This window comes from Carassius gibelio, chromosome B24 (genome assembly GCF_023724105.1).
Source record: "Carassius gibelio isolate Cgi1373 ecotype wild population from Czech Republic chromosome B24, carGib1.2-hapl.c, whole genome shotgun sequence".
Taxonomy (NCBI): Eukaryota; Metazoa; Chordata; class Actinopteri; order Cypriniformes; family Cyprinidae; genus Carassius; species Carassius gibelio.
Window position 1 is genome coordinate 21,217,301 of NC_068419.1, and position 14,450 is coordinate 21,231,750.

Sequence of the window (14,450 nt, forward strand, 5' to 3'; positions counted from 1 at the left end):
TCTCGTCTAGTTCCGTGATGAGGTTAAGTACGGAAGCAAATAACTTCATGTTTGTGAGATTGATGTAATGACAAAACATGGTTTCACATTATTTGTATTTTTTTCGGCCGTCGCTGGCGCTACATGTGTGGACGAACAAGATTTCTGTGAGAGTAAAAGCTGCTATAAACGAGAGTTTGAGCAGAACAACTTCTATACCAATGTACAAACATATGGAGAAATACCACTGACATTATCACAAAAACTTTTAGGTAAGATTTACATTATGAGTGTACGTGCATTACGTGCTGTTTTACACCTTGACTGTGGCTGAGTCTCTCTCTCTCTGTGTTTTACAGATGCTCTTCCTCTGGATGAGGTGGATGGTCATGTTCCTCGTACTGTGAACAGATGTGTGTTTTCAGAGTGTCAGCCCACCCCTCTGAAAGAGCCCCTGACCTTGGCTGCTGTGTCACAGGTGCTGTAACAAACCCTCAGTCAAACCCGGGTATATTGTTGTAGTAACTGTGCTTCTCTGATAGTACACCTGTAGCTGCCAGTCAAAGGTGCCATACAAGAAAAAAATCACAAAATTATGGACAACCACCTCTTTAAATCAATTGCTACTATTACATATAATGCCTAAATGCTATTAAACATTTGTACACTGTGTTAGTCACAAGCAAACTTATTGTAATAAGTTATATTTAAGTATTTATTAAAAGAGATCTAAGTTTTCAGCTTATCAATTCCTATTCGACTTGTTTTGATAAAACTGATTTCAAGAGAAGCTGGAATTCAATCAAGCTTGTCTCAATGCTTGTCAGTCCCATTGTATTCATGAGAGTACATTTTATTCACTGTATTGTCTTTATATGTATTTCAGGATGTGTTGAGGAATATTTTGGATCTGAATGAGTCTGTGATTCAGAAGGAAGATTTTGTTCTTTGTGTCAGTGGTGGAAAACTGTTTCCTGGCTCTATTCCACTTGCACACAGATACGGGGGCCATCAGGTAAAACTAATGTTTCAAACCTGACAGCAACGACATAAGCATTTCAACTACCTGTTTGATTATTATCTTTACAGTTTGGTTATTGGGCAGGACAGCTGGGGGATGGAAGAGCACATTTACTGGGTGAATATACAAACAGGTAAATGTTTTAAACAGATGTCTCTATAATCTTGAAACTCTCATCATCTAACGCAATGTTTAAAGGAATTGTTCACCAATAATTTTTAATCTTCTGTAAATGTACTCATGCTCAGGCCATCCAAGATATAGGTGACTTTCTTCAGTAAAACAGTAAAGATGTTTTTTTAGCTCAACCCATGGTCCTTGTTCATTCACAATCTGCAAGGTAATGGGTGCCGTCACATTAAGGGTCAAAAAAGCAGTTACAGAAAACACAAAAGTAATACCCGTGGCTTCTGGTGATATATTGAGGTATGCACATGTGTCCTCCCTATCTGTTGTAAACCACAATGGCATCACGTCACACATGACTTTGCTACCAGAATGCAACAGAAGCCTTGAGCCCCAGTGCTGTTTGCCCGAGGCTATGGATTACAGTTATATAATATTGTAAATAATCTTCGGTTTACTGCATATATCAGTTGTTTTGCGTCATAAAACTTCAATATATCATCAGGAACTACAAGTATTCATTTAGTTTTTCCTGTAACAGCTTTTTAGATTCTCAATGTGACGGTACCCATTGACGTGCATATTATAAATCAGCTAAAAATAATCTTCAGTGTTCTACTGTAGAAAGTAAGTCACCTACATCTTGTCTGACCTGAGAGTAAATTCATGGCATTTTTTATTTTTGGGTGAAGTATTCATTAAAGAATGCAGCTGGACAATGAACATATCTCAGTTTAGAAATGTGACAAGTGTTCTGAATGTGACAAGCGTTCTCTTTTATATCCAGAAAAGGTGAAAGATGGGAACTCCAGTTGAAAGGCTCAGGAAAGACACCGTACTCCAGGTGAATTTTGCTTCTGTGCTTTCACAGTATTTGACTTATACAGTGTGTTATCTTAAGAAATACATCATTATTTTTCTTAGATGTTATTCATTATATATTCATGCTGTCGTGCACGCAGGTCTGGTGATGGACGGGCCGTGATTCGCTCCTCAGTGAGGGAGTTCCTGTGCAGTGAAGCCATGCATTTTCTGGGGGTTCCCACAAGCAGAGCCCTCAGGTGCGTAAAATACACATTATACTCTATTTTATATGTGTGTAAAATAGTGTTTTATACACAGTCTCATATGTATGTACGCTAATTAGTAAGGTGTGAGAGAATTTATGGGCATGCAGAAAAATATGAATACTGCATTTACCACATTCAGATTTTGCTTTATTTTGATTCATGTATTCTTTTTCTTCTTTTGTCTATCGTTGGTCAGTCTGGTTGTAAGTGAGGAGCCTGTATGGAGGGATCTGTTTTATAACGGCAATGTCATAAAAGAAAGAGGTAAAACTACAATCAGATGAACACAAATATTGGATATGAATACATTGTTCTTTATCAGTCTTTATCTTTATAAATCATGGCATGTGCTTGTTCTCTGTCCACCAGGAGCGGTGGTTTTGCGCCTGGCCAGGTCCTGGTTTCGTATTGGTTCGCTGGAGATATTAACCAGAACCGGAGAGTTCGATGTCCTGCGGTAAACTAACTTTAACTCAGGAGGGTAATGTGTATTCTCAGACACACTCTTATTTGCTTTTTAATGATTTGCATTTCTGTGTTTTGATTTTTAGGACATTATTGGACTTTATAATTAAAGAGTATTTTAAATCTATCGCGATGGATGACCCTGACAAGTATGTGGTATGTATCTCAGTGTCTCTCATATGTTTAGTTGTAATGCAAAGCAATTTTATACTTTCTAATAGGGCTGTGCAGTTATGACAAAAATCATAATAATCGATTATTCCCTTGAAATTGTTATTGTGATTATTAACTATGATTATCACAATTTACATGGAATGATGTTTATATCATTGTTTGATGCAACTGCATGCTGTATATGAAAATATACAAGCTGAAAACGCTGTAACCTTTAGTGCTTTTCAATAGTATTAAGCCTCAAATGTCAAATATACATCGGACTGGTTTCTTCTTTAAATGATTAAAAACAAATATGAACAGTATTATAATGTTAGACTAAAACTAAAACAATGGAAAACCCCTTAACATAACATGTAGAAAGAAAATAACTTATCTTAAGTGTGCCGAACAATTAATTAAATTGACATTTGAACGATCACGTGATTGTGGCATCCATAAATGTAATCGCGATTAGAAATGTGATTAATTGCGCAGCGCTACTTTCTAACCAGCTTGACTGTATTTCACTGGGTTTCAGGTGTTTTTCTCTGGAGTGGTGAATGAAACCCTACATTTAATCGCTCAATGGATGTCCGTTGGATTTGCGCATGGTTCGTTGACTCTTCTTTACTGGTGTAATTATCACAATCTGTTAAATTATAGATTTAACGGAATAACCAAACTGTTCTACCCTATGATCTGCATCTTCACGAAGGAGTATGCAACACAGATAACTTCAGTCTGCTTTCTATCACCATTGACTATGGCCCGTTTGGATTTATGGAATCATATGACCCAAGTAACTTTCTTTTTCCCATACTTCAAAATATCAGTGCCCGTTTTCCTGTAATAGTTTAATGTTTGTTGTATAACATAACGTATAACGTTTGTGAATATATACGTACCATATATAATTAATAAAATGTTAATTTTTAAATATAGTTCAGTAAAAAATTAATAATGAATCACTGCATTAATGTATTGTGTTAAGTGAACATGAAACTAACCTAAAGCCCCCCCCCCCCCCCCCCCCAAAAAAGCCCCATCAATGTGATAGCATTTTCTTTTTTCTTTTTTTTTTCTATAGATTTTGTCCCCAACACGTCTGATGATGAGGGCCGGTACAGTATAGGAGCTCAGGCTAATGTGGGCCTCTTCAATCTACAGAAACTTCTAGAAGCTCTGAAACCACTGCTGACCTCAGATCAGCTGTCACAGTAAGAGCTCTTTATTTTCTGATTGTATTGGTCTGGAATGAAATGGCTGATCCATGCATCGTTTCATTTGTTCTTTTCAGGTGTCTGCAAACACTGAGAGAATATTCCCAAACCTACCATCAAAGGTGAGCATGCCATTAAACTCTGCACGTAGCACAGCATTAATCTCTGAGTCATTTCTAATAATTTTTTTATTTGTATTTTATTACAGATTCCATGAACTGTTCAAAGCAAAGTTAGGCTTTCTGGGAAATCAAGAAAAGGATTCATATGTGATTGCATTTCTTCTTAAGGTAAATATGAGCTGTGTGTGTGAGAGATAGATGGGGAGACATACAGTAGAGACCAAAAGTTTGGAAACACCTTCTCATTCAAAGAGTTTTCTTTATTTTCATGGCTATGAAAATTGTAGAGTCACACTGAAGGCATCAAAACTATGAATTAACACATGTGGAATTATATATGGAATTATATACATAACAAAAAAGTGTGAAAAACTCAAAATATGTCATATTGTAGGTTCTTCAAAGTAGCCACCTTTTGCTTTGATTACTTCTTTGCACACTCTTGGCATTCTCTTGATGAGCTTCAAGAGGTAGTCACCTGAAATGGTCTTCCAACAGTCTTGAAGGAGTTCCCCGAGAGATGCTTAGCACTTGTTGAACCTTTTGCCTTCTGTCTGCGGTCCAGCTCACCCCTAAACCATCTCGATTGGGTTCAGGTCCGGTGACTGTGGAGGCGCAGCACCCCATCACTCTCCTTCTTGCTCAAACAGCCCTTGATGCCTTCAGTGTGACTCTACAATTTACATAGTCATGAAAATAAAGAAAACTCTTTGAATGAGAACGTGTGTCCAAACTTTTGGTGTGTACTGTATATTCATTTATTTATATGTTTTTTTTTACTAAAAACTTTTAGAGTTAGATTATTTTAATTCTATACAGTATTAAATAACCAAATTGATTTAAGCTTAGTGTCTTGTTGTAATAACTGCAGTACATACAAAGAGTAGTAACATTACATATAAAGCGTTGTAGAATTGAATGTATAATGTATGGTTTGTGATGTGTTGACTGGAGCTGATGGAGGACACCGGAGCAGACTTCACCATGACTTTCAGACAGCTGAGTGAAGTCACTCTGTCCCAGCTGCAGACGGGATCCATTCCTGCGGTACATTTCCACTCCATTCACTCCCACAGCAGCTGCAATATCCATGATCTATATAATAATGACTTCACTCCATTAACTGTGACCGTGTCTCTCTTAACAGTCCATGTGGGCTCTGTCAGACCTCTTATCACACGAGTATTTCAGAGACTGGGTTCAGCTGTATTCAAAGCGTCTGTCGAGGTAAAATTGCTGCAATCTACACTCGCATACATTAGAGCATTGAAATGAACATCTTGATGTTTAAATCGTGTCTTTAAGGATGGAAAGTGACTCAGATGCAGCACGTCAGCACAGAATGCAAGGTATCTTTTGGGCTATGTTGTATATATTGTTACATTACAGTACGCCATGGCAAACCACCATTCAAAAGTTTGGATTTGTTTTTATTTTTTGGAATGCAATTGATAGAAGTCTTATGTGCTCACTAAGGCTGCATTTTTTTTTACCAAAAGTGAAAACAGAAATATAGTGAAATATTTTGTTTTCTATTTTGATATTTGAATATTTTATTGATTCCTGTGAAGGCAAAGGTGAACCATTACTGTCAGCATCATTGCAATTATTGATTCTGAACTTTTGAATGGTAATGGTTTTATGTGTCATGTTTTTATATGTTTCTGTGTGTGTTGACTTTTGTTTTTATTGTTCAGGAGTCAACCCACGGTATGTATTGAGGAACTGGATGGCTGAATCTGCTATCAGAAAAGCAGAGGGAAATGACTTTTCAGAGGTATGACTACATCAGATGAACTTTTGCTTTAATATGTTACTTTGAAATGTACTGTAGGCAAGACAATTATACATAAAATCTTGTTGTTGTTTTTTTCAGACAGACTATTGTTTTTCATATGTGATAGAATATCTTATGATCTATTTCTAGGTGGCGCTGTTGCAGAAGACTCTAACTGAGCCGTTTGTGGAGCAGGCGGAGGCTGAGAGAGCCGGATACTCCAGTAAACCTCCATCCTGGGCTCAGCAGCTGAGGGTCAGCTGTTCTTCCTAATCTATTTTTTATTTTTTCAATGTAAGGTACATTCATTTGCATCAAAACATTCTGCATATTAGCACATTAAACTTTGCATCATGCATTTAAATTAGAACTCAAGGCCTGCCAGAATCTGTTTAACAGTTAACTTTGCATTACCATGTATACTGACATTCCATTTGCAATGATGATATAGCATATTGCTTTTTATATTGTAGTTGCATTAGAGCAAAGTATTTACAATTTTTTTGTATTGTGGTGTAATAAAAACATTTCAAACAACAGAAACATTAAATGATTCCAATTTGTCCTAATGTCACACCAAAAAACCGTTCTGGGGTCAGTTCCTCAGTCCAACTATGAAAACATGTTAAGTAGCTCTGTCCAGACTTCAGGTTTATTGTTGACCGCGCTTTTTGTGCATTGCTGTCATCAGTTCTGACATGAAGTCGCCACCTGATGGCGCTGTTAGTTGAGGTGTAGTCCTCTGAGGTGGAGATGGAGCCACTTTTCTGATGGTGCCGGGGGGTCTGTGGGCAGCCGGTTCAGGAGCTGGGGGTGGAGGTGGGGGTGGAGGCGGTGCTCCACCTGCAGATGCAAAGTTTTGGGGAGCAGGAGGAGCTGGTGGAAGAGACGAAAGGGGCTCTGGAGGTGGTGGTGGTGGTGGTGGGGGCGCTGCTCCCCCATAAGATGTCAAACTAGGTGGTGGAGGAGGCATGAAGTCGGGAGGCAGCTCATCTTCTGGAGGAGGTGGTGGAGGAGGCATGTCATCCATGGGTGGAGGTGGAAAAGAGGACTGTGGGAATTGAGGTGGTGGAGGAATCTTGTTAATGTTGGTCGTGCTGGAAGGAGCAGAGAGAGGAGGAGGCAACATGGGGTCAGGTGGAGGAGGAGGCAGGATCTCTGGAAATGATGTTTGGTTGCCAGGACCCTTTAAAAACAAACCGGAAATAACATTCAGGAGAACTCTAAATAAATCATGATATAACAAGAAGATTCTCAAGGAACATATAGCCTTCTGAAAAAGAAGCGTGCCTAATTGTATTGAACGTGCACTTGCAGTCTACTTAAAGTCTCAACAAAATGCATGACTGTTTGTTAACGCACTTGAAAGTACAGTTAAAAACACCATTTTATATGATAATATGGTCGCACTTTATTTTAAGGTTCAGTTTTCGGCATTAGCAAACCATTAACTACGACTTTTGCTTTAATAAACTACTAATCTGCTGCTTATTAATAGTTAGGTAAGTAAGGTAGTTGTACATTTTGATGTTGGGTAGGATTAGGGATGTAGAATATGGTCATGCGAGATATGTAATTTATAAGTATTACTCAACAGCCAAAATGTTAAAGGGACAGTTCACCAAAAAATTCAAATTCTGTCATGGATTAATCATCTTCATGTGATTCCAAACCTTTAAGACCTTTGTTCATCTTCAGAAAACACACATTTCTGAATTTTCTTTTTTGGGGGGGGTTGGAAAGCCATGTTAATAAGCAAATAGTTAATAGTGAGAACTGGTACCTATAATATTAGTGATAATCACATTGTACTCCGTTACTAAAACAGCTGATAGATTGAGAGATACCTTGGTCTCCACTGCAGGCTGAGGAGCATGTCCATTCGCAGCTTTGGCTGAAAGATATATACAAGCCTTTCTAAATGTGCTCAGAATCATTTTAACATGTTAATATAGCAAGATCAATGATAGATTTTCTGATGATCTGTCAAGCTCCATGATCTGTACCTTTAGGTGTAGGGGAGGGTGTCGATGCACTGGAGGAGGTCTGGATCGTGCGGTTCGCCCAGGTCGCAGAGCCTGCAGCTTTCCTCACAGCAGCCTTGTAGTTGTCATATAACTGCTTACCATACTATGAAAGAAATCATGACAAAACAATACCGTTAACAGTAGAAGGACTTAAAGGGATAGTTCTCCCCAAAATGAAAGTTCTATCACCATTTACTGAATGTCAAGTTGTTCCAAGTTTCTTTCCTCTGTTGAACACCAAATAAAACATTTGGAATGTTTTACAAAATAGATGCTTGTAGCCAATGGGTACCAGCAAATGTTCATTTACCAGCACTCTTCAAAATATCTCGTTTTGGAACAACTTGAGAATGAGGAAATAATTTCATTTTTGGGTGAACTATTCATTTAATGCCCAAGACAAAGTTCAACGATAGAACCGGACACAACATACAGTAGCTAAAGTTTACTGTGCATATTTGTATTGTAAACTAGAATAATAATTCCAATGCTTCATGTCTTCTTTTGATTTATCATTATCTACTTTATAAATATTTACAAATGTATGCTCTATGGCTTGGTTCCCACTCACCTTTGCAATCCGTATTCCAGTCACCCACAGAGTCATGGACCTCTCATCATCACAACACAGATACTTGATGTATTGTGATTCTTTCTGAATCTGAGGATGCTGAAAAACAGATCACAGTAACCATATCAACCACTGTGTACTCTGATATAAAGACTGTGACACCTAATAACACTGCATTTGTTTATATTCCCTATTACATTCCACATTACTCCTTGATGATTTGTGAAACCACGTAACTATTTTTCGGACAATGTATTTCCTATGTGTTTTTTTTTTTTTCTCTCTCTCTCTTTGGTTTGGTAACAAATTATTAAGGATATGCAAAGTTAGTTTGTGTTTTGATCATATTAGTCTTTCTCCAAATAGACAATTGGTGATTACTGAACAATAACTGAACTGTAATTGCATAGCAGAGACAGTAGATGGCACAATAAAATCACAAAATCACATTTTTGATTGCCATCACCCCTCTAATGCCATACATTAGGATTAGTCCTAAATATTGCTAAAAGAGGCAGAGACAGTGTTGTACTTGATGATGTTGAAGTATTGCACAAGTTGTGTAAATAATGCATGTCCTTTTCTGTTGGAGCACAGTCTGAGTCGCTAGGTTTATTTTTGGTTCTACATCATGTATTGCATTTTATCATGTGTTTGCATTTTATTTCCCAATTGCTTGACTAACTTAAAACACAGACACTCCTAACTTAGACATAGCCTGCAACACCCTTGGAAAGTATTACAAAAAATGTGATGATTTGTCATGCTTCCTTGAAGAGTTTAGCATGTCAGTGGACCTGGTTTTGTCAGAATCATGTATACAGTAAGGTATTTTTTTGTCTCCTTTGGATTGATGTTCAAAAGTGAAGTTATCATTATTTTGTAGCCAGTGATATTATCTCTTTGACTTGTTTAAAATTAGAAAAACAATTAAGCAATAGTCACACTTTCACTACTTAGACATATTGTTAGGAGAAATTCACACAATATAACAGTGTAGACTGGAGAAAACTTAGTTTGAGGTATTTTAAATTGTGTGCAAAGACTTTAATTACAGACAGGCTCTGAAAACTGTCTACACACACACACACACACAAAGTTTTGAACATTCACTACTTGTAGTAGGCTACTAGACCATAGACTAAAATAATAAAATATCAATTTGGAAAGGCGTGAGATCCCATCCTGTGTGAACCAAATATACATAGGTTAGTGGTGAGTGCCACAGGGCTTGCTTTTAGGCCCCCTTTAGTTCTCATTATATTTACGTCCACTAGGTAGTATCTTCAGGAAACATGCCACTTTTATTATTATCATTATTATTATGTTGAAGACACTCAGTTTGTATTTTCTGATATATTTTTAGAACCTATATCTGATCTTTAGAATGTATGTAAGATACTGTATATCTGAAAGCAATTTAGCTTCAATAAAAAAAGATGAATTAAAAAAAAAAGTATTTTATGATAAATGTATTATTGCAATATGGCCAGACGTTCATTTGTGTCTATAGATAAGCTTCAAACCCCTATCCCTTTATGTTTTTTGTTGTGACAGCTAATGTCAGCTCTCATCCATGCTCACTAAACAGGAAAAGATGCTTCCCCCAACCACTTCCTGGATTCTGGAAGTTTAAATGCAACACATTAGCTTTTATCTTTGGGGGTAGTCATTTAGTTACTTATTATATATTAAAGCAGTAGGAATACAGGAAACACACCTTCAAATAATTATTGCACAGTTTATGTTTAGCAGCCCAGGGTTTGGAAGTTACACCCACCAGCTTAAGTGTCTTTTAGTGGAGACGTATAAAAGAGAACCCAGCAGATTTATGGTGCATAAATATCAGATAAATGCCCTACTGCCGGCAGTACCTAAAGATCCTTGTTATTATGGCACATGACTTGAAAAGCTGAGGTTGCCCATTAACCCCGGTTTGTCTGCCATTACTACTACTGTAGGTTAGTAATTAAATAGGAATTTCATTCAGGGATGTAGTTTTGGAGCAGTGGAGCAATTTGAAGGGTTGCAGTAAGGTCATCTTCAAACCTCTGACCCAGTCACACCATTACACCACTCCTTCTTGTTATCTCAGGGGGAAATGGAAGCTTTAAGAGGGATGTGATCTACAGCTTCTGGTGCTATAAGCCTCACGTCTTTCATGTCTGCTTTCATGTCCATGACTACTGCTGATAGAACAGCATTTTAAAACAAGGATTTGCTTTAGGGACCAAAGTCCAAGAAGCACAATTTCTTTGCATTACTCACAGAATGAGAACAGAACGCCATTTTTTAGTTAGATTTCAAGTTAGTAAACACCTCTAAATCTCAGCTGAGACTCTGGAAAAACAACAGGAAAACGAGTACCACCACCCTAGCTCTTCTGCATGTTTCTACTGCTAATGTCCATGTGAAAAGTTCTGCTTTGGTTTTAAAATTGTCCAGTGTCACAATTCTGTGTATTTTATAGACAGGGGAGTGTTTATTTATTTATTTATTGCAATTAAAATTACTATTAAATAGATCTACCTTATAAACAAACAATTTGTGTGAACAAAAATGACCACATTCCTTAAAAATATGAGATTTCTGAAGCTTCTCTGTGTTATTACTCTTACTATTGCTGCTCTAAACAAACACTGAAAACAAAAGACCATATTAGGCTTGGAACATCTACTTTTGCTTTTTGCACATGTGTAATAAATCAGGAACTAACTATATGACTCTGTGAACTCTGTTAATATAGTTGAGAACTCAAGTGTAAGTGTTGCAAAACGAACCAATTACACACAGGCACTGCTAATACAGAGATATGTTCATTCAAATCTACATATGTATTTACATAAATTTTAAACATTTAAAATGAATCCAGGGTTGCGGAGTGTGTGTTAGGAAGAAAATCAGTTTAAAACTTGACTTTTGAATATGAAAACATCTGTATGCCTTTGTGAAAAAGCACACATTTTAAAGTATATGGGTTTAATGTGCTTAACTTATATTTTGCGCTTAACGTGTAATAAACCAATCATAGTCTCATCTCCCATACCCTTGCGCCCGCATCATGGTGGGTTTGCTAGTACATGGCGGATTACTTTTTTTTTTTTTTTTTTTTTTGTGTGATCCGTCCCTGTGGGTGTAATAAACAAAGTGTACGTGTGTTGTGCACCTGCCTATAGAAAAGAAAGAAAAATATTGCGCCAGACTTTAGACCAAGTTTGAGTTGATCTATGGTGCAGTCTATTTTCAGTTTCTCAAAATAGCAATGCGCCAACAATGCCACTGCGGACACCTTTTTTAGACCAGCACACCCATGGGCGCATAAATGGGCGCAAATGCATTTGCTATTTAAACAAAGTGGAGCAAGACAGGCAAATGAGAATTACATCTGGCTGAAACTAACAAAAACACTTGCGTTCTGCCACATTACATGGGCTGAATGATACGGCCCTAAATGTAATATCAAATTAATATCAACTATAACACTACAGTCATAGTCAAGTACTTTAGTACTTCATGTGCTTTAAGTTTAGTCTTTAAAGCACAACAAAAGATTATTGAAAGAATGTGTACTGTCTTTACCCTCTAAAGCAACCCTCTTTTGTTATACATATATTTTATTATATATACCAGGTTAAAAATAAAGTACAATTCCATAATGTACTTAAAGAGTTCCATTTCCACGCACTAATTTTGTACTTAATATACTAAAAATTATTCTAACTTGGAATGTGTGTGTTTGTGTACTGTATGTATATGTTTCAAGATTTCAAGTACATTAAAAGTGCACATTCAATTAAATTAGATGTGTTTCTTTTTCAAAACCATGGGCTGAAACCGTACCTTAAGAATGAAGCAGTGGTCTGTTGGTGCTTTGTATTTGATTCTGTATTCTTTGCAGTAGTAGACGTTCACATTGTCAAACTGAACCAAGCACACAAGATCCCGTGAAGCCTGGTGAAGACGGAGAAAAACCCATTACTCATCAAAATCTAGTTACTTGTCCTTTTCCCCAAGCCAGTTATTATTTAGGACTAGTGCTGTCAAACGATTAATCGCATCCAAAATAAATGTTTTTGATGCATTAATTATGTGTTTGTGTATATTTATTATGTATATATAAATACAAACACATACAGTATAAATCTGACACTATAAAAGTATAAAAAATGAAGTATAAACAATTTAAGTATTTACATGTGTTTACATGGGCTATCTATATTCATATAATTTATATTATAAATATATTTAATATATAAAAATGACATATTTCTGAAATGTATAAATGCATGTGTGTGTATTTATATATTCATAATAAAAAAACACAAAGAAAACACTTTTATTATGCAAACAAAAATATTCTGAATGCGATTAATCGGTTGACAGCACTATTTAGTACTATAGCAATGCAATGTACATTGAGTTGAATTTCTCTGAAATTCATGTCTGGTCAAAATACACTGTATTACTGTCTGGATTGCCTTAGCTGACCTTTGTCTTGCCTTTGGGTGAGTAATACAATCCAGAGGCCCGCAGAAGGAAGTAGCGCTGTTTCCACGATTTCTTGCCATCCTCCTTCATATACAGAACTGCCTCCAGATCAGGCACAATGACGGAGGCTCCACAGAAGTTCTCCTACACCCAGAAATGCAAAAACAGACATGAAGACATATCATTCGCTAACACTCATGTGGTTCTATATACATTTCTGCAGAACACACACTGGAATGACATGAGGGTGAAAAAGTTATGTCGAAATTGGATCAGACTTGTTAAGACCTGCATTACATGATCAAGAGGGTTCAGTTATGATGTTATTGATTTATGTCTTCATCTGTATCTTTTGATAAAGCCTCTCGATTCTATCAAAGTTAAAGCCAGACGTACCTCCAGAAGCTGTTCCTTGTCCTTGTCTTTCATGTCGGTTAGCGATTTCTTATCCTTTTTCCACAAATAAAAATTCTGTAAAAGAAATTGGAATTGACTTGATATGGATTAGCATTCAGCAGAACTGCAGTAGTTGATCATCAAGTATCCATGTACATCACCACGAGGCACCTTTAAAGACAGATCGTTCTACACAAATGGCCACTTCTAGATTTCGACCATTAGAGAAACCTCTCAATGTGCTGAGATTTACTGCTTTCCTAATTTCTGTTCCATTTTCAGTGAACTTACAGGGTACAAGAAATAGAGAAGTTGTTTTAGTGTTAGAAATGTAACAGTTATTCCAAGCAAAGGAAAGGGAAAAGTATTCATTATTTTTAACAATTTTATAGTATTTATTGGTCAGACTTTAGTGACCAGTTCTCACAATTAACCATGACATTTGCCTCCGTAACTCCTAAATTTAGGTCTATGGTAAGATTAAGGGATGTAGAAGAGTCGTGCAAAACAAGGCATTAATATGTGCTTTATGAGTACACATATACAGTCTGATAATTGTGACAACTGGTCCCTAAAGTATTAGCTATTTATTAGTCATTTAACTTGTATAATCAAGAAGCACAAATAGCTGTCCAAACACTTGCCTGAGGGTTCCTGAAGACTTCATACTTGTCTTTTTTCTCCTGAAAAAGCACTTTGTTTTCTGTGTCCCTTGTCCATGTAGAAAGAGGCTCCACAAGGTTCTCATGGTCCTCAAACCCTCGTTCTGTGGAAAGTTCAAACTCAGTTCAAATGTCATCTATCTTTTATAACTAAATATTGATAATCAAAACCATCCCCTAAAACTTAAGTTCTGTAAAGATTCATTTGACAAAGACTTTTATCCACAGAAACTTGAAATATTTGGTCCCACTTTATATAAGGTGTCCTTAACTACTAAAAATTGATTAATGATTTGATACATCTGTAATAAATTTATGTAATTGCATTCATAATCACTCACTTGACCCCACCCCTTACACCTTAAACCTA

General features: G+C 36.6%; 2 protein-coding genes across 2 annotated transcripts in view; one reads left to right on the top strand and one right to left on the bottom strand.

Annotated features, from left to right (window-relative positions):
• LOC128013269 (protein adenylyltransferase SelO) lies at positions 1-6,486 on the top strand. The gene is made up of 19 exons (XM_052596118.1): positions 1-251; positions 339-457; positions 866-994; positions 1,069-1,133; positions 1,914-1,970; positions 2,089-2,187; positions 2,393-2,460; positions 2,566-2,653; positions 2,748-2,817; positions 3,356-3,428; positions 3,533-3,616; positions 3,905-4,034; positions 4,115-4,159; positions 4,246-4,327; positions 5,114-5,206; positions 5,307-5,386; positions 5,465-5,508; positions 5,857-5,936; positions 6,087-6,486. Exons 1-19 carry the CDS (start codon positions 68-70, stop codon positions 6,207-6,209), a joined length of 1,713 nt encoding a protein of 570 aa, XP_052452078.1. The 5' UTR covers positions 1-67; the 3' UTR covers positions 6,210-6,486.
• LOC128013268 (amyloid beta A4 precursor protein-binding family B member 1-interacting protein-like) overlaps positions 5,948-14,450 on the bottom strand; it is a 22,285-nt gene continuing 13,782 nt past the window's right edge. Inside the window, exons 7-14 of the mRNA XM_052596117.1 lie at positions 14,063-14,184; positions 13,419-13,493; positions 13,023-13,166; positions 12,375-12,485; positions 8,535-8,633; positions 7,943-8,066; positions 7,784-7,830; positions 5,948-7,122 (exon numbers count right to left, since the gene is read on the bottom strand). Of these exons, the coding sequence (XP_052452077.1) occupies positions 6,589-7,122; positions 7,784-7,830; positions 7,943-8,066; positions 8,535-8,633; positions 12,375-12,485; positions 13,023-13,166; positions 13,419-13,493; positions 14,063-14,184 (1,256 nt within the window). The 3' untranslated portion in view covers positions 5,948-6,588. The remainder of the gene's footprint in view (positions 7,123-7,783; positions 7,831-7,942; positions 8,067-8,534; positions 8,634-12,374; positions 12,486-13,022; positions 13,167-13,418; positions 13,494-14,062; positions 14,185-14,450) is intronic.